Source organism: Narcine bancroftii, unplaced genomic scaffold, assembly GCF_036971445.1.
Source record: "Narcine bancroftii isolate sNarBan1 unplaced genomic scaffold, sNarBan1.hap1 Scaffold_288, whole genome shotgun sequence".
NCBI classification, from domain to species: Eukaryota; Metazoa; Chordata; class Chondrichthyes; order Torpediniformes; family Narcinidae; genus Narcine; species Narcine bancroftii.
Window position 1 is genome coordinate 39721 of NW_027212023.1, and position 24568 is coordinate 64288.

At 45.4% G+C, this 24568-nt stretch overlaps 1 protein-coding gene across 1 annotated transcript in view; it reads right to left on the reverse strand.

Annotated features, from left to right (window-relative positions):
* Nucleotides 1-24568, reverse strand: part of LOC138750873 (A disintegrin and metalloproteinase with thrombospondin motifs 17-like) — a 129243-nt gene that overhangs the window by 29791 nt on the left and 74884 nt on the right. Inside the window, exon 9 of the mRNA XM_069912986.1 lies at nt 1466-1571. Coding sequence (XP_069769087.1) covers nt 1466-1571 — 106 coding nt within the window. The remainder of the gene's footprint in view (nt 1-1465; nt 1572-24568) is intronic.

Sequence of the window (24568 nt, forward strand, 5' to 3'; positions counted from 1 at the left end):
GGTCCACATGAATGTTGAAAGGAGGTCGAGGACATGCATTTAGGGTGGAAGTGTTGGGGGGAGGGGGTGGAATTTAAAGGAGCTAGGGTATGGAGCTGGAGGCATAGAATTGTGACTGTAATGGACCACAGTCCTCCATCATATGGCTGCAGGTCATAATTTACTCTGCAATTCCCAGAACCTGTCAATGCAAATTCCATGACATCATGGTTTATATAGAGCATCCTCTGCAACACCACCAACTGTACAACATCGTCTCAGACATATAAAGTCAGGAAAGCCTATGAAAGTCTGCAGAGTGTATGGCACAGCCAAGATAAACTAGACAGTACATTGATGCATCTGAGACAGTAGTCTGAACAACACTGCCTTGACATTCTATGGCCTGTACAACACTGCCTCAATGTACCACAGACTGTACAGCACTGCCTCAGACAAACCACGGCCTGTACAACATTGCCTCAGACATAACATGGCCTGTCTAACACTGCCTCACACGTACACTGACTCAATGTAGCACACATGGTACCACACTGCCACAACATACTACAATCCCCTTTACACGTTCTCAACTATCCATGACCTGTAAAATATTGTGTCAGATATCCCACATGCAGCAGTCCAAAGACCGAATAACACTTCACCAATACACAGTGGACGATAGAGTTCCTCTCACATCTGATGGATGATTATTGTTAATGTTGTAAAGCAAGGATCATTCATTAACGTAAAATGAGTTTCATTATCACTATGCAAAACCACATAACAAATCACTGGAAATTTTAATCTATTTAAATCATTGGTATTCACACTTCAACAATTACAGGATGCTTTGTATCAGAAGTAAACCGAAGTCTGCAGATACTGGGGTCGAATGCCGATCACAAAAGTGCCGGAGAAACTCAGCGGGACATGTGTGGTGGAATACTGTAATACAGGCATTGTACTGGTTGGCCCACCTCAATACTGCAATACCTTCCAATTCAGGATTCCTTATAATGGCGGTACCGCCCAACCCTCTCCCTCAGTACTGACTTGGAATCGGGCCAACAGCATATAAGATATGCCTGTAAGTTTATAGCAATTAAACCCTATTAATCCCGATGTCTGGTCTGTCGGGTCTAATTGATAGTGCTACAATGGGCAAAAGGCCTTTTATTTTCCATGGATGCTGCATGACCTGCCGCGTTTCTCCCGCACCATTTTTATACATCATAGCTTCGCTGGGAAGCACATTACTCATGATCTATTTGTTACATTATACTCAGGCGCCTGCCTACATTTTGCTCATACCTCAATGAAGAGCTCCAGCCCGAAACGTTGGTTATGTATCTTTATCTTTGCTCTATAAAGGACACTGTTTGACCTGCTGAGTTTCTCCAGTGTTGTGGCTTGACTTCAATCACGGTGTCTGCAGACTTTGGTTGTTTTACTCTGTGTTGTATTGATTCTCGTTTTGACCTACTTGTGGCCCAGCTCGTGGGCAATGGTGAAGGCCAGGCTCAATCCGTTGTCCTCAGCGAGCACACACTTGCGCTTGGGATTGCATGCTCCTCCCAGGTATGCGATTCCTGTGGGAGAAATCCAAAGGAGACAGCGATTAAGTGTTTGGAGGTTAAGAAGTATGGGAGTAAACAGCCAAAAATGAAGCAGCCAGACTGCCCTTACAATGTCCCAGTTAGAAAACCTGTGCTTCTATCGTTTCCGAGACCCCTGACCTGAGGAGCCACTTAGCTCAGCGTTCACTCTGCAGCTCCTGGTTCATTCACCGTGTTGCCACGGGAGGTGCTGGGTCACTGGTTTCAATGCCATTATGTTTCATAGTACACAAGTAGCAGGTCATCTGTGCGGAGAAACTCAGCAGGTTATGCAACATCCAGAGGAAGTAAAGGGTAACTGACATTTTTTTGCCTGGGCTCTTCATCAGGCATAGCCTTTACCTCCTCTGGATGCTGTGTGACCTGCTGAGGTTTCTCCCGCATGTCTGTGTGTTGCACTCGACCCCAGCACCTGCAATCTTTGTTGTTTTAAAGCCATCGATAATGTTCCTTCTGTGACACAATGGAGTTGGGGTGTGATGGGGGAAAAAAATTGTTTAAAAAGGCAAATTGTTTAAAAAACAATTTTAAAATTGTTTATTGATGTCCCTCGGGGAAGTAATCAAATCAGAGACTGGAAAGATATCAGGTTCAGTGAACACATCGCTCATTCTTATGTAAATTCCAACTTCTGGCTAAATTAGATTTGGATTGATGCTCAGAGCTGTGAATATTAATATTGTGTTTAGTTTTCAAACAGTATCACTGGCTGCGGCAGGATTGAGAGTAATTAAATAAGGATTTATAGCACTCTTGGATGCCAATTGGAACATCACATTCCCCTCTAATCTCCTCCCCATTCGCACCCCATGGCATATGGCAAGACAACTGTGTACAGAGATACCATATGTGACATGGTGCCTCACTGAAAACACTGACACTACGCCCTAGTTCCAGGAATTATCGCCAGGGATCAGCTGAAGTGCCTGCACATAGCAGAGACACAGATGATGGAATCCAAAGCCAGTCTCGTTAGAGGTCGACCGCTCTTCTTCTTCTGTTGAAGCTGCTGGACTGGCTGAGTCTACAAGTTCGCGGTAGTGGGTTGCATAAAAATGAGTATGCAGGAGAGAGAGATTGAAAACTTGGCCGAATGGTGCACCAACATCAACCTCACGCTCAATGTCACCAAAACCAAGGTGCTGATAGTTGACTTCAGGAAGGGAAAACCAGAGGTGGACGACCCAGTGATCATTGGGGGAGCAGAGGTGGAGAGGGGGAGCAAATCTAAGTTCTATCTCAGAGGATCTTTCCTGGACCCAACACACCGATGGCACCGTGAAGAAAGCACGACAGCGCCTCTACTTCCTCAGGAGTTTGTGGGACATTGGGAACCTTGGCAAATCTCGACAGATGTGTGGTGGAAAATGTGCTGACGGGCTGCATCACAGTCTAGTATGGGAACATTAAAATGCCTGAGCGGAAAGCCCTGCAAATGGTAGTGGACGCAGCCCAGGACATCACAGCCAAAACCTCCCCACCCTCAAAAACCTCTACAGGGAACGCTGCTGTCGGAGTGCAGCAGAAATCCACCCAGCACACGCTCTGTTCTCATTGCTGCCATCAGGAAAGAGGTGTAGGTGCCACAAGACTCGGACCACCAGGTTCAGGAACAGCTCCTACCCCTCCATCAGCAGACTTCTCAATGACAAACATAATCAGGGACTCCTTTAAGGTCTGTTACTTTTGCTCTTTACTGATTTATTTTCTCTCATTAATGCATAGTTTGTTTACATTTCTTTATTTGTTTACATGTGTATGTTGAGGAGTTTTTTTGCGCTATCAATAAGTGGTAATCCTGCCGCGCCCGCAGGAATAAGAATCTCAGGGTTGTATGTGATGTCATGTATGTACTCTGGCAATAAATCTGAAGTCTGAACACAAACTCAAGGTGAAGAGCTGGTTGAGACCAGTGCATCACACCATATTGGGTTGATGTTAACAAACCCCAGCAAGTGCTGGCTGTGAGGCACCTGCATTATTCCATCTGTGGCTTCCTCATCCACCGGGGCCAGGTGTTTACACTTTGTGCACGCTGATTCAGTGACATGTGACTCTCTTCGACTGCTGAGGCTCTAACTGGGCTCTATGAACTTCAGGCAGCAAGTAATAACTTGATGAAGGCCTCAAGCCTGAAACTTTACTTATGTATCTTTATCTTGGCTATAATAAAGGATGCCATTTGTCAGTCAATCAGTCAGTCAGCATTTATTGTCATTTTTAAAACCATAAAACAGCCATAAAATGAAAATGTGTTTCTCCAGGATCAGGTGCTACTTAATAACAGAAGCAAAGAAGGGGGAAAAAATCGCACCGTAGCTTGAAGTATCTGCCACACAGCCATTTTGAACCATGGCCGCCATCTTATCTCAGCCTCCCAATTAGAATTTTATCCCTAACAAATTAACAACATAACCTTACATTTAACTTTCGAACAAACTACTCAATAGAATATTACAAAAATAACAGTGAATAGAACATGTTTTGAGACTGAGTCCAGTCCGTGGGCTCAGTAACACAGTGTTCATATCAGCATAAAATTATTCCTGGCTCAGCAATTGCCATTCCCCCATCCAGAGGCTGCTGCAGTCTCCCGCCGCGCTGAGGTTTCCTCTGCTACTGAGCCAAAAATGGTACCGAGAGTCCTCCAACCTATTTTTCAGGGAAACTCCTCTCAGTCTACAGTTTCTCGGAGCCTTGGCCCTGGCACTGGCTGCCACTGTACTCCGCATTTCCGGCCGACACACCCGCTGTGGGTGCCCAAGCCAGCACACGGCCCACCGCTCAAGACCCTCGGCCTACTTCCTTGACTCATTGCCATTATTCCAGCCTGACACGGCGCTGCCGCCAGCGATGCAGAAGGCCCTGGCATCTGCACCCCACCTTGGGGCTGCCGGCCGCTGCCCTGCTGAATCCAGTCTTCACAGCCGACTCTAGCCTTCACCGCCGATTCGAGCCTTCACCATCAATCACTGCCAACTCCAGCCTTCACACCACTGTCCCCAACACGGAGGGTTCGTCCATGACCACAATGAACTCTCCACCGCCAGCACCAGCCGTTCGAGTCAGACCTCGGCGACTTCTCAAGAGCTCTGCTTCCTTCATGATGTCTCCAGCATTGCCTTTCCCAATCCTGGTTGTTCCACAGACCATCCCCGATCCATTTCAAGGTTCCTTCTCAGCACCTACTCAGGTAAGTGTAACACCCATGTCCAGAGAGGCCGCTGCAGCCTGCAGTCGCACCACTATCTGAGTTTCTCCAGCATTTTTTTAAACTTCATCTATAGTGTTGCAGACTTTTGTGTTTTACTTTCATATTTATGAAACAATTTTTATGTATTTATTTGTATCAATTAAATACTTGTCCTGCATATGTATTATTTGTGTGTATGTACATTATGTCTGGTAGTGCGTCTGTGTGTTTTACATCGAGGACTGGAGAACACTGTTTCCTCAGGTTGTACAGATGACAATAAACTTGACTTGACTTCACCATCTGTCACTCAAGTGTGCCCAACCGCACATTGGCTGATTGCATCAAAATCAATTTGCTTCCAACCCAAATCTCAAATCCATCCACCTGAGTCCATGCCTTCTCCTCACTGCCCCATTACCCACAACCTACTGAAGGAGCTACCAGAGACCAGGCCTTCGTCTGCACAGAGTATACAAGGGCTAATATTCTTGGGCAGGTTTCTCCAGGCTTTGTGTGTGATAGTTCAGCTGGGGGCCAGAGGCAAAACATGACTTGGCCACAGAACATCTATGCTTAATGGGTCTTAATGGAATAATTTCCTCTGACTTTAGAAATTCTCTCAGAAACAGGGCTGTGAATAGTTCCTCGAAGCAACTTAAATACCATACAATTAAGTGGTTTCTACAGAAACACTGTCTTCCAGATGTAACGTGACCTTGGGATCTAATCATTCCAAATATGAGTTATTGAACCCTTCACAGAAAGAAAGTAGTTATTATACTCATTCCAACAATTTCAACACAACTTATATTTCAAGAACACGCACCAATGTGTTGTCCAATCTCCATCTACCCTTCTGTATTCACTCCGAGTCTCGCCTCAGACTTTCCAAACACCTTTGTGGGAGCTGATAACTTCCAAACCAAGGTCTGGGACCAAGGAACTCCCAATTTGATGATGGCCCATTGTCCATCATTTACACACAAGTCATTGAATTGGTTGTTTACACTCCTTGAACAGTGAGCCTCATGTCAATACATCCTTCCAAGTGCAAGTCTTAAAAATCGCCTGCTTAAAAAATAAGTTTTACAGCAACTTAATACAGTAAAACCCCTGGTATCCGGCACCTATGGGGATTGGTGAATGCCAGATAAGTGAATTTGTCAGTTACTTGAGATTGCGTTTTGCATGGATTGGCAAACTAGCTGCTCGGGGCACCAATTTTAAACGTTCGTTTTTTTTTTACCTATTTATTTTCCATGATTTTTTTTCTTGCCTGTTGTTTGAATTCTGGATAACGGGGATTTTACTGTCAAGTGCTGCTCAGAGTTCTTGCTATGTGATGGATACATCAAGGACAATCTTCAGAAAGTTATCCCCATTCTCATTTGTTTTTATAGGACTGACTTCTGTGTACATAAAGATGAACCCTGTGATACTGTGACTGAGTTCCTTGAATTTTTTTAAAAATGCCAATTTTAAACTTTCATATTCTTAAAATTTAATTTAATTTACATTTTACATTTTTAAATTTAATTACATTAAATTTTAGATTTAAATTTAGACATACAGCACCGGAATAAGCCATTTCGGCCCACAAGTCCATGCCGCCCAATTTACACCCAATTAACCTACATCCCCTCGGCGCATTTTGAAGAGTGGGAAGAAAGCGAAGCCCCTCAGGAAAAACTCACATAAGCACGGGGAGAACGTTCAAACTCCTTGTAGGCAGTGCGGGATTCAAACTCCAGTCCCACCCAATGAAGTCAAGCATGTCATACGCCCTCTTTACCACCCTGTCCACTTACATGGACACCTTCAGGGAGCAATGGATCTGGATCCCCCAAGTCCCCCTGCACATTAATACTCTCATTAACTGTGTACATTTCCCCTTACATTTGACCTCCTAAAGTGTAATATCTCACACTTTTTCAGATTAAACTCCATCTGCCATTTCTCCACCCGCATCTTGGTGTATCTTTCGATAATCCTCTACTGTCCACAACACCACCAAGCTTTGTATCATCTGCAGAATGACTACATTTTCATCCCTGTCATTTATATCCATCTCAATCAGGAGTTCAATCAATGATCCCATAGACACCATTGGTCACAGTCCTCCAGTCAGAATAAGAGCCTTCCACCACACCCTCTTATTTTCTATGGACCAGCCAATTCTAAATCCACACTGTGGATCCCATCCATCTTTGACTCTTGGATTTGCTTCCTCTCATGAACATTGGCCAATGCCCTGCTAAAGCCCATGTAGACAATATATTCCACATCAATTCTGAAGGATGTGGCCTACTCCACACAAAGCCAAGTTTATTGTCATCCAATTGCACAAGGTCAACCCAATGAAGCAGTGTTCTCCGGTCCTTGGTGCAAAACATGCAGACGCACAACCAGATATACCTCATGTTCAGACAACCAATGCATATGCAGGTCAAGCATTCACATATCTAAATAAATATTGCTCCGTGAATATGAGAGTCTCGGACGGTCAGTGTGAGTTGTTTCTTTAGTCGTTCAGCATTCTCACTGCCTGTGGGAAGAAGCTATTCCTCAGCCTGGTGGTGCTGGCTCTGATCCTCCTGCATCTCTTTCCCGAAGGGAGCAGCTGAAAGATGCCGGTGTGCAGGGTGGAAGGCGTCCTCAATGATTTTACATGCCCTCTTCAAATAACAATCCAATCACATTGATGGGGGCTGGGGTGTCGGGAGTGGGGGGGCCCAACTCCAGTCATCTTCTCTGCCACTCATGGTCTTGTGGATAGACCTCCGATCCATATCTCTGCAGCAACTGTACCCCACTGTGGTGCAGACAGCCAGGACACTCTTGATAGAGTTCCTGTAGAAGGTTGACACGATGGTCTTCTCAGGAAGAGCAGTCACTGTCGTGCCTCCTGACAAGTGGGGAGATGTTGTCTGATCCATCATACCTCACTATGTAAGTGGATTTAAAGGAACTTGGTGCTCTCTACTCTGTACTACATATTGATGAAGCCATCTTGAATGTCCATCATCTGACTATGCCTTCCCGATACACATACGTCCTATTCTGAGTCTCTAATAGTTTCCCAACCACCGACATGAGTGTCACTAGTCTATAACTTCCTGGATGATCCCTATTTCCCTTCTTGAAGAAAGGAACAACATCTCCACTTGCCTGGGGCTAATAAGACAGAGATAATTGTCAAGTCACGGGACAATCTCCTCACTTGCATCTTTCATTGATCTGAGATGCCTCCAATCAAGCCCACTGGATTTATCCACCCTAAGGGCCTTGCACCGATCAAAGTGCCCGAACACATTAGTATTCCGCACACTGCTCTCGCGACCCTCCATGTCCTTCTCTTTGGCGGATAATGATAATTACCTCGAACTCATCCTCTGACTCCAGGCACTTGACGTGGAGGGTAGCAGAGGCCAGGAGGGGAGACGAGAGGAAAAACTGCACCTTGAGAGAAGACGCACCGCCATCTGAACACCCAAGCTAATTACTTAAAACTGATAATTTTTACCCCGTGGAAAACAAAGTGAATCAACAATTTGTGTCTGTCGGTGGACTGTTAAACTGAAAGGGCAGCAAAACTCAGTGGGGAGCTAAACAAAAAACTGGAGCATCATCAATGGTTTAAACCTCCTGCCTTGGATGCAGCAAAATCCTAAAGAAACAAAGGCCAAGTAATACACATTAGGCAGTGGGAGATCTGCTCCGAAAAAAATGGTTTGTTTGTAATAACTAATAGTATGAGTAGATTTAGTGATGAATCCCCACTTACCACAAGAATCTTTAAACATGGGGTTCAATTTTAAATTAAATTTTTACATTTAGACGTACAGCATGGTAACAGGCCCTTTCGACCCATGAGTCCGAACAAATTGACCTACACCCGCACACGTTTTGAAGGTGGGAGGAAACTGGAGCACCCAGAGGAAGCCCCCACTGACACGGGGAGAATGTACAAACTCCTTACAGATGAGGCCAGATTCTGACCCCGGGTCGCTGGTGCTGTAACAGCATTGCATAAACTGTGCTGCCCAATTCTCTACGCTAAATGCACGGCACCTGCTTGCACCATTGCACACATTGCTACTGCCATCACGTATGGTGGCAAAGTAACGGGGAACGTACTTGTGATCTCTCAGAATGCACTGGGAGCAAGTCTCTCGCATCCATTCAGACAACCCAACCCACAGCTGCCAATGGCAATGAGATTATCCTCAACGCATTCATTTTCCCAGCACTTCTATCTGATTTACACCTATAGTGTAAATCCCTGAATGCTATCGTACATTCTTATTACATTTCTTTCACTAAGGTTCCAAACCGTACGATGAATGACAGTGGCTGTAGGAGTAATGGGTGTGGTTAAATTGTTCTCCAAGCAACTGCGCGAAGCACCGCTGTGCCTTGCACAACGGAGAGATGCGCAGTAGTGGCTAATAGGAGAAAGTTGTGTGGTTAAATAGTTCTCCAAGCAACTGAGTATAACAGCTGAGACTAATTATCTCTTCACTAACTGATGCTCACATGCTTTTGAAAAGATAAAATGCCTTTTATAATTACTCCTCTCATTAACACTACATTCCTATCGTCACATTACACCTTCAACTCCTGTTCCTAAATTAGTCAAAACACACGCACCACGCAATCAGTAAAAGATGCACATTTTGCCAGCGAGAAGACATCCTTCATTATTGTAAAAATGGTGTGCGGTTTTTCTATGTTGTCATTTTTTTTTGTTGGAAAATCAATGCCACTCTCCTTCTTCTCAAATAAATAATTGTCTTTTTTTTAATAGTTTACACAAGGCCTGAGAATTGCCTTTTATATGTACCCGGGTGGGAGAGTGAGAGGGTTTCTTGCCCCTTGTAATGCAGCACCCTTGTCACAACACAGCATATCTTCGGCAGCAAAATGGGCACGTGGCAGCTGGACAAATGATCTCAAGGGGTGGCAGAGTTAGTGTAGTGGTAGGCGCGACGCTGTTACGGTTTAAATCCAGCGCTGTCTGTAAGGAGTTTGTACGTTCTGCCTGTGCCTGCGAGGATATTCCCTGGGTGCTCCAGTTTCCTCCCACCCTTCAAAATGTACGGGAGATTGTAGGTTAATTTCGGCGGCACGAGCTTGTGGGTTGGAAGGACCTGTTACTGTGCTGTATGTCTAAATTTTTCAAAAGTCTCCAGAGGGTAACAGGAACATGACACAACAACAGTCACAGCTGAGAGCCAAATGTGACTGAGCCAGATAAGACACCGACACTTGTGATAAGTCCCACAGCAGTTTTACATCTCTCTTCATATATTATCACATCAGCTGGGACAAGTTTCAAGGTCTTTTGTCCCCCAAGATTCCATTTATTGTCATGTACTCAAAAATCTTTTTCCTTTGTTGGTCGTGTGAAGGAACTCAAGAAGGCATCACTAGTCCAGTGAACCAACCGAGTTGGGAAATAGAAGCACCGAGTGTCCATGGATCCCGTCACCTCATCTGTTGTTGCTGCCTCCTGCACCCCATAACCTCCGTAGCCACCTGGCATCCTGTCTGGTCCAGCGGTGAATCCCAAACTACTGGCATCCGTCTCCCTCCTTGGCCCCTGGTTTCCAACCCTCCACCCCCCCCCCCCCCCCCCACCGATACAGTCAGGAATCTGAGACCCTTCGGGAACACTGCTCGTTATGAGCATTCTCACGGATTTCAGTCCTGATCCCTGGTCCCCATGAGCAGCAATCCGAGACATGTTGTGAGTCCTTTGTCCACTGAGTCTCTGGCTGGTCTACTGCTGTGGTCTCCTACTCTCTATGGTCCTCTCCCTGGCTATTCTCTTAATGGGGGTGGGGGAGGAGGTGAGGTGGTGCTTACATCCTCCAGACCGCACTGCCGAGCATGGGCACTTCTATCTTTGGCGCCAGATCTTCGAGGATCTACAATGGAAAACCATTCACCTTCTACGGCATGGTTGGTGTAGCATTTAGCGCAACACCTTTACGACACCAGCATTCAGGACAGGGCTTTGAATCCCGTGCTGTCTGTAAGGAGTTTGTACATTCTCCCCATGTCTGCGTGGGTTTTCCCTGGGAGCTACGGTTTCCACCCAACGTTAAAAAAAAATGTATCGGGGGTATAGTGTAATTGAGTGTAAATGGGTGGCATGGGCTCGTGGGTCGAAATGGCCCGTTATCGTGCTGAATGTCTAAATTTAAATTTAGAAGCTCAACACCAAATTAGTAGGATTACCTTAACCAGAATCACCTCCTCAAGGATGAGGAAGGATGAGGAATAAATGCTGGCCTTGACTGTACTATGTAAATAAAAATTGAAAAAACCTTCCTCAGAACATGGTGAGTTGGACCAAAGCCCAAGCTGAAGAAAGCTCTACAAGACCCCTAAGCGAGGAAGTCTGCAGATGCTGGAGTCGAGTGCAATACACACACATGCTGGAGAAAATGGTAAATGGTATCCAATGTTTCGGGCCCCAGGTGTACGCAAAATCAGACTCCCTGCACCAATCCCTTCCTTTTCTAATCAGAGACCAGCCCTTCTTAGTCCTCTTCTCCCATTCCATTTATCATCATGTACTCAAAACTCTTTCTCCTTTGTTGGTCCTGTGAAGGAACAGAAGGAGGCATCACTAGTCCAGCGCTCCGATCGAGACAGGAAACAGAAGCACCGAGTGTCCGCGGATCCTGCCGCCTCGTCTGTCGCTGCTACCTCCTGCGATCCATGAGCTTCATTCACTTCTACCCTCCCTCCTGTAGCCTCTTACAGGTGCTCCCCTACTTACAATGGTCTGACTAATGATTTTTCAAACTTACAAAGGTTTGAATCCGACCTTTCAATTTCAAATTCTGATCTGTTCCCGCACTTGCAATATGCGACACGTCCCTCTCTCGTGATGCTGGGCAGTGGCAGCTTCGCGCATGACTACCGTACAGCATACTATCTCGCGATGCTGACTAAACCACACTCGTGGTCACAAGTGTCGATGCCCCAGGGCCTTCAACAAGTGTGTCATCGAGCATCGTCAGAAGAGAGATAAATTGATGACCCTGTCGCATTAGCACCTCCATCATCCAACAATTAATTTTAGTTCAATGCTTCAAACATTCTTCAGGCCCAGCTGTGTATGTTAATGTTTTTTTTAGTGTGGAATAAAGGTATTCAAAATTTAATTATAAAAAATGATAGGCGTGGGATTCTTTTTTCGACGATGGGTTTGCCGCAGCACAACCCCATCACAAGTCGAGGAGCACCTGCACTTATTAGCCTGTGATCCTCTCCCTGTTCCTTCCTCCATTTTCTCCTCCTCCCCCATTCCTCCCACCTTTTTATTGCGGCGTTTACCCGTTCTTTCCAGATTCCTGACAAAGGTCACAAACCTTTTACTTCTACTGGACGCAGTGTGACCTGCTGAGTTTCTCCAGCACACTTGTGCATCACTTTCCACAAGAGCGTATTTCTTGCTTCGCAGAGTCTCCGAACTGACAGAAGTCAGCAAGCCTTCCTCTGAACGAGGTGGCTCCTTGATTCACTTCACACTGTTGCACGCAAATGTTCAGGGCACCATCTTCCAGGGTGTGGTGCTTTGGACTGAAACCTGTTCTCTCAGGCGGACATGTCAATACGGACAGGAGCAGGTGCTGCTCACCCCAGTGGTGTAACCAATTATTATGCTTTAGTTTACATCATTAAAGATCAGCTTATCATTTTTCGATGGGTGGAATCTCTCTACGTGCCCAATATATGTCCTAACATTACGACAGTGCTGCCACTTCAAATAAGCTTGAAGGCACTTTGAAAGAGATGGGAAAGGTGCTTGATAAATGCAAGTCCCTCTTTTAAGTGTTCAGTGCCGATGCCTAATTCTGCAGTGAAGCCAATCACATGTTTGCTTACATCTGCTATGGTATAAATCCTGAGTAATTAAAAGCAAAGACAATTCCACTTCTGAGAGACAGCAGGTTCAAGAAGAAAAACTCCCTCGAGACATAAATATTAGTCAGTACCAGCACCCCCGCCTGTGTCTGCACTAATGAAGGATCATCTCAGCCAAAGTTTGAGCATTGCCTTGTGTAAATTGATGTGCTCCTCCTTGCCACAGATCCCTTCCTGCACGTCTGCCAAAAGGTGATTCCCCCCTCTATCCATGGGTCTCCACACTCCACTTGCTTAGCATCTGCTCCTTCTATCGTATCATCTTGTCCCTGTCCAACTCTCAGCGGAAACCTGACAATCAGTTGATTTTCACTCTGTGGCCACTCCTTTCTTACTAAGTGCGACTGGATGCTTTAGACAAGCGGCAGATGCAGAAATGATCTCATCAACCTGAAGGAATTGCAAATCAGGGGCAGGAAATCAAAGAGCACTGAAGGAGGCCACTGAACTGCACTAGTGCTGGGAAACCGTCATCTCCACTTCCCCTGATGGCCTTTAACAAGTGTGCACTCAATTCATGCTGAAAATTATGAGGAGCTTACCAACGTTTTTCTTCCGCCCAACTCCAGTTCTTTGCCAAATTGGTATAAATTCACTTCCTGGGATGTCAGGCTATTCTGTCCCAAAATACTTCTATCCCAGTTACATGGTTTGAAGGATTTCAACAGCTCTGACAAGTAGTTCTTTATCTTTTCCTGCTAAAAGGCCAATGAATTGCCCTAGGTCCACACTAGGTCCACACACACACACTTACACACACACACACGCACACACTCTCACTTACACATATATGCATGCGCACACACACACACATATACACACATGTGCATGCACACATGCAAGCGTGCACACACATACACATGCATCCATACGTACACACACAAACATACATATACAAACACTATCGCACACCTACACATACATGCAAGCACACACACATAAATGCACATACATACAAGCAAACACACATGCAGATGTATGAACATCACATCATACACACATGCATGCATGCACACATCCATATACACACATGTGCATGCACACACACATATACACACGCGTGTATGCACACATTTCTTTCTCCTCATCTCATCCAGGAGGCTCCAGCAGACCATTCCTCCACTCTCTGAATCCTTGATATCATTCCCAAAGTGGGCTCCCAGAATTAAATCACGCTCCTCACCAGTGCTTTAAAAGGTTAAATTTACCTCAAAAGAAAATATCTGTGGTGCTGGGAATCTGAAATCAGAAAATGCCTGAATTAAAGTTTCAGATCCGGGACACCTCATCAGAGCATTCTGCCGGATCTGAATGTTGGCTGTTCCAGTAAACATAGATGCTGCCTCTATCAAATTTCCCACCGCTCTCTGACATTCCAGGGAATAAAGTCCTGACTCGTTCCCGATAATTCAGGTCTTGAAGTCCTCACACCATGTTGTAAATTTTCTCTGCACTTTTTCACTTTTACTGATACCTTTCCTGGAGGTAGGTGACCAAAACTGTGCACAATACTCCAAATATGACTTGACAAATGGCTTGTACTACTTCAACATAACATCCAAACTCGTATTTCAATACTTTGATTAAGAAAGGCCAAATTACGACACCACTTTCAAGGAATTATGTATCTGTATTCCCAGATCCCTCTGTCCTGCTGTACTCCTCAGGGCCCTACCATTTACCATATAAATCCATCCTCCAAAAATGCCACACCTCGCACTTGACCACATTAAATTCCATCTGCCACTTTCAGCCCATTTTTTCAGTTGGTCCAGATCCCTCTGCAAGCGCTGAAAGCCTTCCTTGCTGTCGGCTACACTCCAATGCTTTCTGTGATGTGGGAATCACATTAAAGTGGATGCAATCAGCATTAAACATTTTTTCACTGTATCTCCGTACTCATGACAACAAACAATACACAAAATCGTCACTTCTGTGCAAGTAAGATCTGGAGGTGACAAGATGGCTAGCTTATTTCTTTTATTGTAAAATTTAGAGCTTTCGATAAGGATGTTGTCCTTTATCTCCTACGATTAAAATATTATCAGGGCCAATGGTTTGTCAGGATTACATGGAAATGGATGAAATGCTGAAATGCTCAAGGAAATTGAAGAGAAGAAAGTGATGCCCTCGGACCTGAGGCAGAGAATACACCAACTAGTTTCCACGAGGCCTTGGGACATGAGAGCAGATGATGGCTATTTGCCCCATTGAGTCTGCTCCACGATTCCATCATGGCTTATTTGACTATCCTTTTCAACTATATTCTCCCCATAACCATCAATTCCCTTCCTGATCAAGAGCCCGTCTAGTTCTGTCTTAAATATATCCAGTGACATGGCCTGCACATCCATCTGCAGCAACTGATTCGCCCTGCGCTGGGTAAATTTCTCCTCATCTCCATTCTGCAAGAACATTTTGGGGTTCTGAGACTGTGGCCTGTTGTCCTAGACTCCCCCACCATAGGAATAATCCTCTCCTCCTCCACTCCATCCAGTCCTTTCAGTTCCTTTCAGTCTTCTAAACTCCAGCAGGTACAATCCCAGAGCCGTCAAACACTCCTCAGGGATTCATTCCAGGGAACACTCTCGTGAACCTTCTCTGGACTCTCACCATGCCAACATATCCTTGAGTTTCCATCTCAAACAGCCATAGATAATGAAATTAAAAGATTCAACCTTCAAAAGCAACTGAAAGCAATGTCTGAAACAGAAAGTTAAAAATGTGGTGAATTGATCAGTGATTATGCAGTGGCACTGAACAACCTGTCACTATATTTCAACTTTTGTGAGTTCCTTAATAGAGTTCTCAGGTTATTTAATGGATCGATTGAAGAAAAGTTAATCAAAGTGCTTGGCCTCACTCTTGAGATTGAAAGGAAGTGGTGACATTAAATGACTAACAGCATTACTCTTCCCATATAGCACATTCAGCACTGAGTAGATTGTGATTCCCGACCAGAAAAAGGGAATATGCCCAGACAATCTGTTGGTAGGAGGTGCATTGGCAGCGAAGCAGATTCACAGCAGGCATCTGTTACAGACGAGAGCGTGAAAGTTAGAACATAGTGGCTTTCAACAGCTACCCCAAGTGAAGACAAACTCGCTGTGAGGAGGTTTACAAGAATGAGAGAGGCAGTGACTGTGTGGTTTAGTGTGAATAAACCAAATGGAAGCGTAGTGACCCAACACTACGAGATCCAGGGTTTTGATCATACATGGACATTACAACAACTCTTAGGGACTGCTCTACTTCAGGCTAGGAAAAGCAAAATCTAATTAAAGAACTTCTCTCAAAGTTAGCACAAATAAAATGCTCAGCCTAACTCTACCTACTGTGGGCACCCAGGTGAATTAGTATGAAGGCATGCTGTGATGGTTAAATGCAGAGAGTCACAGCGTCACACAGCATGGAAGCAATCCCTTCGCCCAGCTTGCTCACACCGACAAAAATGCCCCACCTACACTAGCTCCACCTGCCTGCATTTACCTCATGTCTAAACCAGTAGTTCCCAAACTTTTTGTTCCACTCACATCCCACCTTAAGTAATCCCTTATTAACCAACCACAGAACACCTGTGGCATAAGACTATGAGAGCCAGCATCTTTTTCCCACTTCAATATGGCTAATAGCTGAGGTTTAAAGTGAATGCAGGAAATTTTAGGGGAGTACAGTTTACACTGCCTGTAAGCAGTGTTCCCTCTAGGCTGTGCGCAGGTATGCGCGCACAAGCAGTCTGTGTGCGCTCGCACAAAGTGAATCAACAAGCGCACTGATGCACCATCGATTATCACAAAAGACTGAAGTTGTGAAACTGACTGGAACAGCTGTCAACCTCAACGACTGAAAAGGTAGAGTGGAATGAGGAGCATGCAAAGGGCTATGGGTAGGATCAGTCTCAGGAGGTGTGTCCAGCCGGCAGCACCCAATCATAGCATGACAGTGGTTTGCACTTGTGCGGGTGTGCGTGTGCACACGTTCTATTTTGTGCGTGCGCAGAGCGATGGTTGGTTCACGCATGCCCACGCACTGCTTAGAGGGAAAACTGGCTCCGAGTAGAAATTCTGCCATGCCCGCAGAAAAAATAATCTCATGATGTCATGCATGCACTTTGACAATAACTTGAATTTGAGAGGTAGGATTCTTTTTCACAGAAAGTAATGGGTGCCTGGAAAGCATTGCCGGGGTTAGTGGTGGAGGCTGGTACAATAGGAACATTTAAAAGGCACATGATGTAAGAACAAAAGATGGTTATGGCTGCGAGGTTAAATTAAAGCTCGAATAGATCTACATATGTCTGCACAATATCGTGGCCTGAAGGGTCTGCCCTGTGCTAAATTTAAATATAAAAAATTTATTAACAGTACAAAAGAAGCCGATTTCAGCCATTTAAACCTGGGCCACCCAGTTATGTTTTGTGAAGAAACAGGAGCACCCAGAGTAAAGCCACATTGAATGTGGAGAATGTACAAACTTCTTCCAGACAGCACTGGATTTGAACCCAGGTCCCTGCTGCTTAATAGCGTTGCATTAACCATCTATGCTAACTGTGCCTTTTATAATGTTCTACATTCTAATATCAAAATCACACATAACCTCCGAACCAGAAGCAACTTGATGTTAGATTTTCTCATTCCTAATAAAAATAGCCATTGTCGTGAAGCATAGAGATGGGATTTTTGCTTGACAGTTTCCTAAGCAACAAGGCCTAATTGAACCAGGTGAACCCTGATTTTCCGAGATGCAGCAGTATTTGAGCCATGGATGCACAGCTTGGCTTTCTGTAACTTTAACAACAGTTAAAAGCTTGCGGAGGGATCTGGACTAGCGGGAAAAATGAGCTGCAAAATGACAGGTGGGATTTCATGCAGACAAGTGGAAGGTGTTGCACTTTGGAAGGACAAACCAGGAAAGGACATACGTGGCAAAGGGTAGGACACGCAGGAGTGCCGTAGAACAGAGGGATCAGGGAATACAGATACATAATTCCCTAAGAATGGCATCATAGGTAGATATGGTTAAAAAGAGAGCTTCTGGCACATTGGCCGTCATAAATCAAAATATTGAGTCTAAGAATTGGATGTTACGGTAAAATTGTATAAGACATTGGTGAAGCCAAATTTGGAGTATTGTGTGAGATTTTGGTCACCTAACTACAGGAAAGATACCAATAAGATTGAAAGAGTGCAGAGAAGATTTACTAGGATGTTGCCTGGACTTTAGAAACTGAGGTTCAGGGAAAGTTTAAACAGGTTAGGACCTTATTCCCTGAAGCGTAGAAGAATGAGGTGAGATTTGACAGAGGTAAACAAAATTGTGATGGGAATAGATAGAATAAATGCATGTAGGCTTTTTCCACTGAGGTTAGGTGAGGTACAAACCAGAGGACATAGGTTAAGAGTGAAAGGGGAGAGGTTTTGTTAGGGGGGGATTTCTTCACACAGAGAGTGGTGTGAGTGTGGAACGAGTTGCCAGCTGAAGTGGGGGATGCGGGCTTGATTTTAACATTTTAGAAAAATTTTGACAGGTATGGAGGGTCAGGGACTGGGTGCAGGTCAGTGGGATGAGGCAGTATAATAGTTTGAGACAGACCAGAAGGGCCTGTTTCTGTGCTGTGTTCCATGGTTCTAATGATCGGTGTCTTATGAAGAGCGATCATAGTGGTGGAACACCCCATGGTACTTCATACTTTTAATCTCTCCTTCCAGCAGGTCAAACAAAGTTGCTTCAAGAAGGCCACCATCATACAAAACACCATAATGGGCCTAAGTACCTACCAAGCAGTGACTCTGACATCCACCATTATGAAGTGCTTTGAGAGGTGGGTAATGGCTCACATTAACTCCAGCCTCCCAACCAGCCATTTCAATGTGCTTACCAACCAAATAGATTCACAACAGATGTCCTCTCCCTAGCTCTTCAATCAGCCCCGGAACACCTGGACTCCAGGGGCCTCTGTGTTAGGCCACTATTCATAGACTGCAGCTCTGCCTTCAAGGTTGCATCATCCCCAGCACACTCGTTCCCAAGCTTCAGGATCTAGGCCTCAGTGGCCCCTCCCCCAGTATGCTGGTGTGCCCTCCCTCCCTAATCCACCTATTACCTCCTGTCTGTGGGCCTGTGCTCTTCCCCCACCCATCCACAATTGTATTCAGGCATCTGCCTGCGTACCTTGATGAAGGACTCAGGCCTGAAAAGTTGGTTATGTATCTTTGTCTACCTACAGAGTTTCTTCAGCATTGTGTTTTTACTTCAACCTCAGTGTCTGCAGACTTTGGTGTTTTACTCCACTCCAACTGGATCCTTGACTTTCGGTCCAACAGACCGCAGTCAGTGAGGGTGGGAACAACATCACCTCCATGATTGCACTCAACAACAGTCCCCTATGATATTCCATGACTGGACAACTAAACATCATTCCAACTCCCATCTTGGCCTTCATAACTTAAAGTATTGAGTTCTGGAGTTGGGATGTTATGGTGAAATTGTATAAGACATTGGTGAGAGTATTGTGTGCAGTTCTGGTCACCTAACTATAGAAAGGATATCAGTAAGATCGAAAGAGGGCAGAGAAGATCCACTTGGATGTTGCCAGGTCTTCAGGAGTTGAATTACAGGGAAAGATTAAACAGGTTGGGACATTAGTCCTCTAAGCTTAGAAGAATGAGGGGAGATTTGATAGAGGTTTACAAAATGATGAGGGGAATGGATGGAGTAAATGTGAGTAGACTCTTTCCACTTATAGATAAATATGAGAGGACATGGCATTAGGGTGAAAGGGGTAAGTTTTAGGGGGAACATTAGGGTGGAAACTTCTTAACTCAGAGAGCAGTGGGAGTTTGGAGCTGCCAAATGACGTGGTAAATCTGGGCTCACTCTTAAGTTTGATAGATACGTGGATGAGAGTGGTCTGGATGGTTATGGAATGGGTGCAGGTCAGCAGGACGAGAGGAATTATGTTTTGGCACAGACTAGAAGGGCCAAACAGCCTATTTTCTGTTGTGTAGTTTTCTATGGTTCAAATTTATCAGGGACATCACAGCAGTGGACCAGGTATCAAATAATGATGAGACGGAACATCAGAGAGAGATTGAAAGTCAACTAGCACACTGCCAAGATAACAACCTCACTCAACGTTAATAGGATGAAGATGATTGTTCCCTTCACAAGAGGGGCAGAGTCTACACCCCTGTCCACATTAACGATACTGAAGTTGAAAAAATAGAATGCTTCAAGTCTTTAGGAATAAATATCTCCACAGATCTGACCTCGGACAACCACAGCAACACAATCAAGAAACTCCACCAACGCCTCTAATTTCTTGGAACACTAAGGAAGTCCGACATGTCCTCCCTGTCTCAGAAGAACCACTACAGGAGAACCATTGAGAGAAGGCTTGATGGATGCATCACAGCGTGGGACGGGAGCTGCTCTGATTGAGATCGGAAGAAACTGCAGGAGGCCATGAATGCAGCTCAGAACATAATGTCAACTCTCCTCCCCTCCCTGAACCCCAACTACATCCCCCACTACTTCGGAAAGGCAGCCTCCTCCCATCGGAGAGAAGGGTTTAGAGTGCAAAAACATGCACCAACAGGCTTAGAGATAGTTTTGTCCCTGCAGCCGTCAGGCTCCTAAATGGACCCCATAACAGTACTCTCCTGTCCCCTTGCTTGATGTTAATTTAATTTTTTTAAATTTAATTTATACCCGTTCAGTGATATGTTTCCTCCATTGTATATAGTTATTGTTGACTGCTATATATATGGAGCTGGCCCGCCCACTGATGACTCATACCCTATGACTCCTCCCCCGTGGTCTTGAGCCGTAAAGGCCGAGCCACCTCCATCTTCACTCCATTCCTATACCTGGATCCAGGCCAGCAAGGTTCTTCTGTACATTAAAGCCTATCGTTCCCTCTGCCTAGTCTTTGAGGATACTGATAGTGCACTACAACCTGGTAACAGGCCCTTTCGTCTCACACGCCCATGCCGCCCAATTGACCTGCAACCCCTTGTACATTTTGAACGGTGGAAGGAAACTGGAGTCCCCGGAGGAAACCCACACAGACACGGGTAGAACGGACAAACTCCTGACAGTGTGGGATTCGAACCCCGGTCCCGAGCGCTGGTGCTGTAACAGTGTTGAACCAACCGTGCCACCCTTGATCTATAAATTGTGCTCTTTAGGGTTAATGTTAGATAGAGATAACCCATTTGCAGAAGAACCCTTCCCAGTGTACGTGGTATTTTATAACAAATAAAACTTCATAGCCACGGCAACAAGTGAACTTTGACAGTCCAACCACAGAAGAACCGATGAAGATTAGTGATCGTACGCTTGGTCACGAACAGATGCTTTGAGAATATCCTCAGAGGAGAAAAGAGGTGGAGAAATGGAAAGACTTCCAAAGGACATTCCAGAGGCTAGGGGTGAGGGAGAGTCGCCAAAGGCAAGGCGATTATATTTAGGAATGTTGAAGGAACCAAAATTATACTATTCTGAGGAATGTCAAAGGAATTATTCTGATCTCCTAGAGGATTGTAGGGGAGCAGGTTGATGGAGGGAAGGAGGGGTGAAGGGGTTTGAACTCAAGAAATTCACACTCACAAAACTGAAAACCTCAACATTGTTCAGTTAAAAATACATTGAATCCAGGGTGGAGCAGGAATGTGAATATTTCCAGGCCTCCTGGTGCCCAACAGGAAGTTCCAGCCCTGTCTTGCCATTGGCATCTTCATTAGTGAAGAAAGATGATTCCAACGCGAACCTCCCCAGTGGCCAGCAGCACAGCCAGGCGCGTTTCCAGCCAGTCGCTGAAAGTTAGAACTCTGCTCGCAGAACAATCAAGTTTCCCGAAATGTGTGCTATTTAAAGGGGCCTTCACACTCAGAACTGCATTCAGTGTCCACTGCTTCGAACCCCTTTAAGGCCTCAGAGCTCAGTTGTAACCCAGATGCCCTTGCCCCCTTCATCTGATGATACATAGGAGAGGTCACCACGGACAGCCCTGGGGATCCTGTGTGGAAAACGTTCAAGGGCTCATCATCCAAGCCCCTATGCCACAGGGTCCTGCTCAGAGCTTATTTTCTCTGGGGTGCACTGCCTATGTGGACAAGACAATTCCCACTGATGTCTGTGACTTCCCACGACCTTTGACTTCAGTCTCAGACTCAAGCTCCTCTCACAGCTGAAGGTAAGGACAAAGTCACTCCCAGCTTCTGAGTGGCAAGGATGAGCACACAAGCTGCCAAGGTCTGCTGCATCTCACTGTCACACACATGCTGCGTTTCTTTACACATATTTGGGATGTGTGTTTTAACGTTCTGTGTGTGTGTACATGGTAATGTGTGTTTGTGTGTATGTGGGAAGGGGTGTGTGTGGGAATGTTGCATTTGAGTGTGTATGTGTTGCATTTGAATCTATTGCATTTGTGTGTGTTGCATTTCAAGCTGTTGTGTGTATTGCATTTGAATCTGTGCATGTGTGTTGCATTTGAATCTGTATTATATTTGTGTGTGTGTTGCATTTGAATCTGTATTGCATTTGTGTGTGTGTTGCATTTCAAGCTGTTGTGTGTATTGCATTTGAATCTGTGCATGTGTGTTGCATTTGAATCTGTATTACATTTGTGTGTGTGTTGCATTTCAAGCTGTTGTGTGTGTTGCATTTGAATCTGTATTGCATTTGTGTGTGTGTTGCATTTCAAGCTGTTGTGTGTATTGCATTTGAATCTGTGCATGTGTGTGTTGCATTTGAATCTGTATTGCATTTGTGTGTGTGTGTGTGTTGCATTTCAAGCTGTTGTGTGTATTGCATTTGAATCTGTTGCGCGTGTGTATGTGTGTTGCATTTGAATTTGTATTTCATTTGTGTGTGTGTTTTGAATTTCAAGCTGTTGTGTGTATTGCATTTGAATCTGTGCATGTGTGTTGCGTTTGAATCTTTATTGCATTTGTGTGTGTGTTGCATTTCAAGCTGTTGTGTGTTTGTATTGCATTTGAATCTATGTTGCGTATGTATGTGTGCATGCATGCACATGCACTGTGTCTGTAGTCTGTGCGTGTTGTATCAACATGTTTGCATTTGTTATATGGGATGGAGAAAGGGTTGAAGAGATGAGATCACGGTGTTGGAAGGGCAGATCGTCCCAGAATGCTGATGGGAATTTACAGGTCAATGAATCATAGCACAGGGTGCGTTTAAAATCCGCAAATGGAACTTGCATTTCTCCTTTTGAAATGGGCCACAGAACTGCTGTTCGAAAAGGTGCAGTGAGCACTGGCACCTCTAATATTGCTGTGGCTGCAAGTGGCCAAAAGTATTTCTGCAGTGCAGGCAAAACCTTTCAGCATCCGCACTGCACCATGTGGGAAGCGATGAACCAGGACAGGGAGTTTCAGCTGGAAGGCCACTGGCTCTCTTCGTTTCACTTCCAACAAACCCATCTGGATTTTCTGCCCTTATTAGCATGACACACAGTATTCCTGAATATTAATGGACATGCAAAAGTACTGAGTTGTCACATTCATTGTGCAAGGGGCATCATCGTGGAAGGAGCATCATCGTGCAAGGAACATCATCGTGCAAGGAGCATCATTGTGTAAGGAGCATCATCGTGTAAGGAGCATCATCGTGTAAGGAGCATCATCGAGCAAGGAGCATAATCATGTAAGGAGCATCATCGTGCAAGGAGCATCAACGTGCAAGGAGCATCATCGTGCAAGGAGCATCATCGAGCAAGGAGCATCATCGAGCAAGGAGCATCATCGAGCAAGGAGCATCATCGAGCAAGGAGCATCAACGTGCAAGGAGCATCATCGTGCAAGGAGCATCATCGTGCAAGGAGCATCATCATGTAAGGAGCATCATCGTACAAGGAGCATCATCGTGCAAGGAGCATCATCGTGCAAGGAGCATCATCGTGCAAGGAGCATCATCGTGCAAGGAGCATCATCGAGCAAGGAGCATCATCGAGCAAGGAGCATCATCGAGCAAGGAGCATCATCGAGCAAGGAGCATCAACGTGCAAGGAGCATCATCGTGCAAGGAGCATCATCGAGCAAGGAGCATCAACGTGCAAGGAGCATCATCGTGCAAGGAGCATCATCGTGCAAGGAGCATCATCGTGCAAGGAGCATCATCGTGCAAGGAGCATCATCGTGCAAGGAACATCATCGTGCAAGGAGCATCATCATGTAAGGAGCATCATCGTACAAGGAGCATCATCGTGCAAGGAGCATCATCGTGCAAGGAGCATCATCGTGCAAGGAGCATCATCGTGCAAGGAGCATCATCGAGCAAGGAGCATCATCGAGCAAGGAGCATCATCGAGCAAGGAGCATCATCGAGCAAGGTGCATCAACGTGCAAGGAGCATCATCGTGCAAGGAGCATCATCGAGCAAGGAGCATCAACGTGCAAGGAGCATCATCGTGCAAGGAGCATCATCGTGTAAGGAGCATCATCGTACAAGGAGCATCATCGTGCAAGGAGCATCATCGTGCAAGGAGCATCATCGTGCAAGGAGCATCATTGTGCAAGGAGCATCATCGTGCAAGGAGCATCATCGAGCAAGGAGCATCATCGAGCAAGGAGCATCAACGTGCAAGGAGCATCATCGTGCAAGGAGCATCATCGAGCAAGGAGCATCAACGTGCAAGGAGCATCATCGTGCAAGGAGCATCATCGTGCAAGGAGCATCATCATGTAAGGAGCATCATCGTACAAGGAGCATGATCGTGCAAGGAGCATCATCGTGCAAGGAGCATCATCGTGCAAGGAGCATCATCGTGCAAGGAGCATCATCGTGCAAGGAGCATCATCGAGCAAGG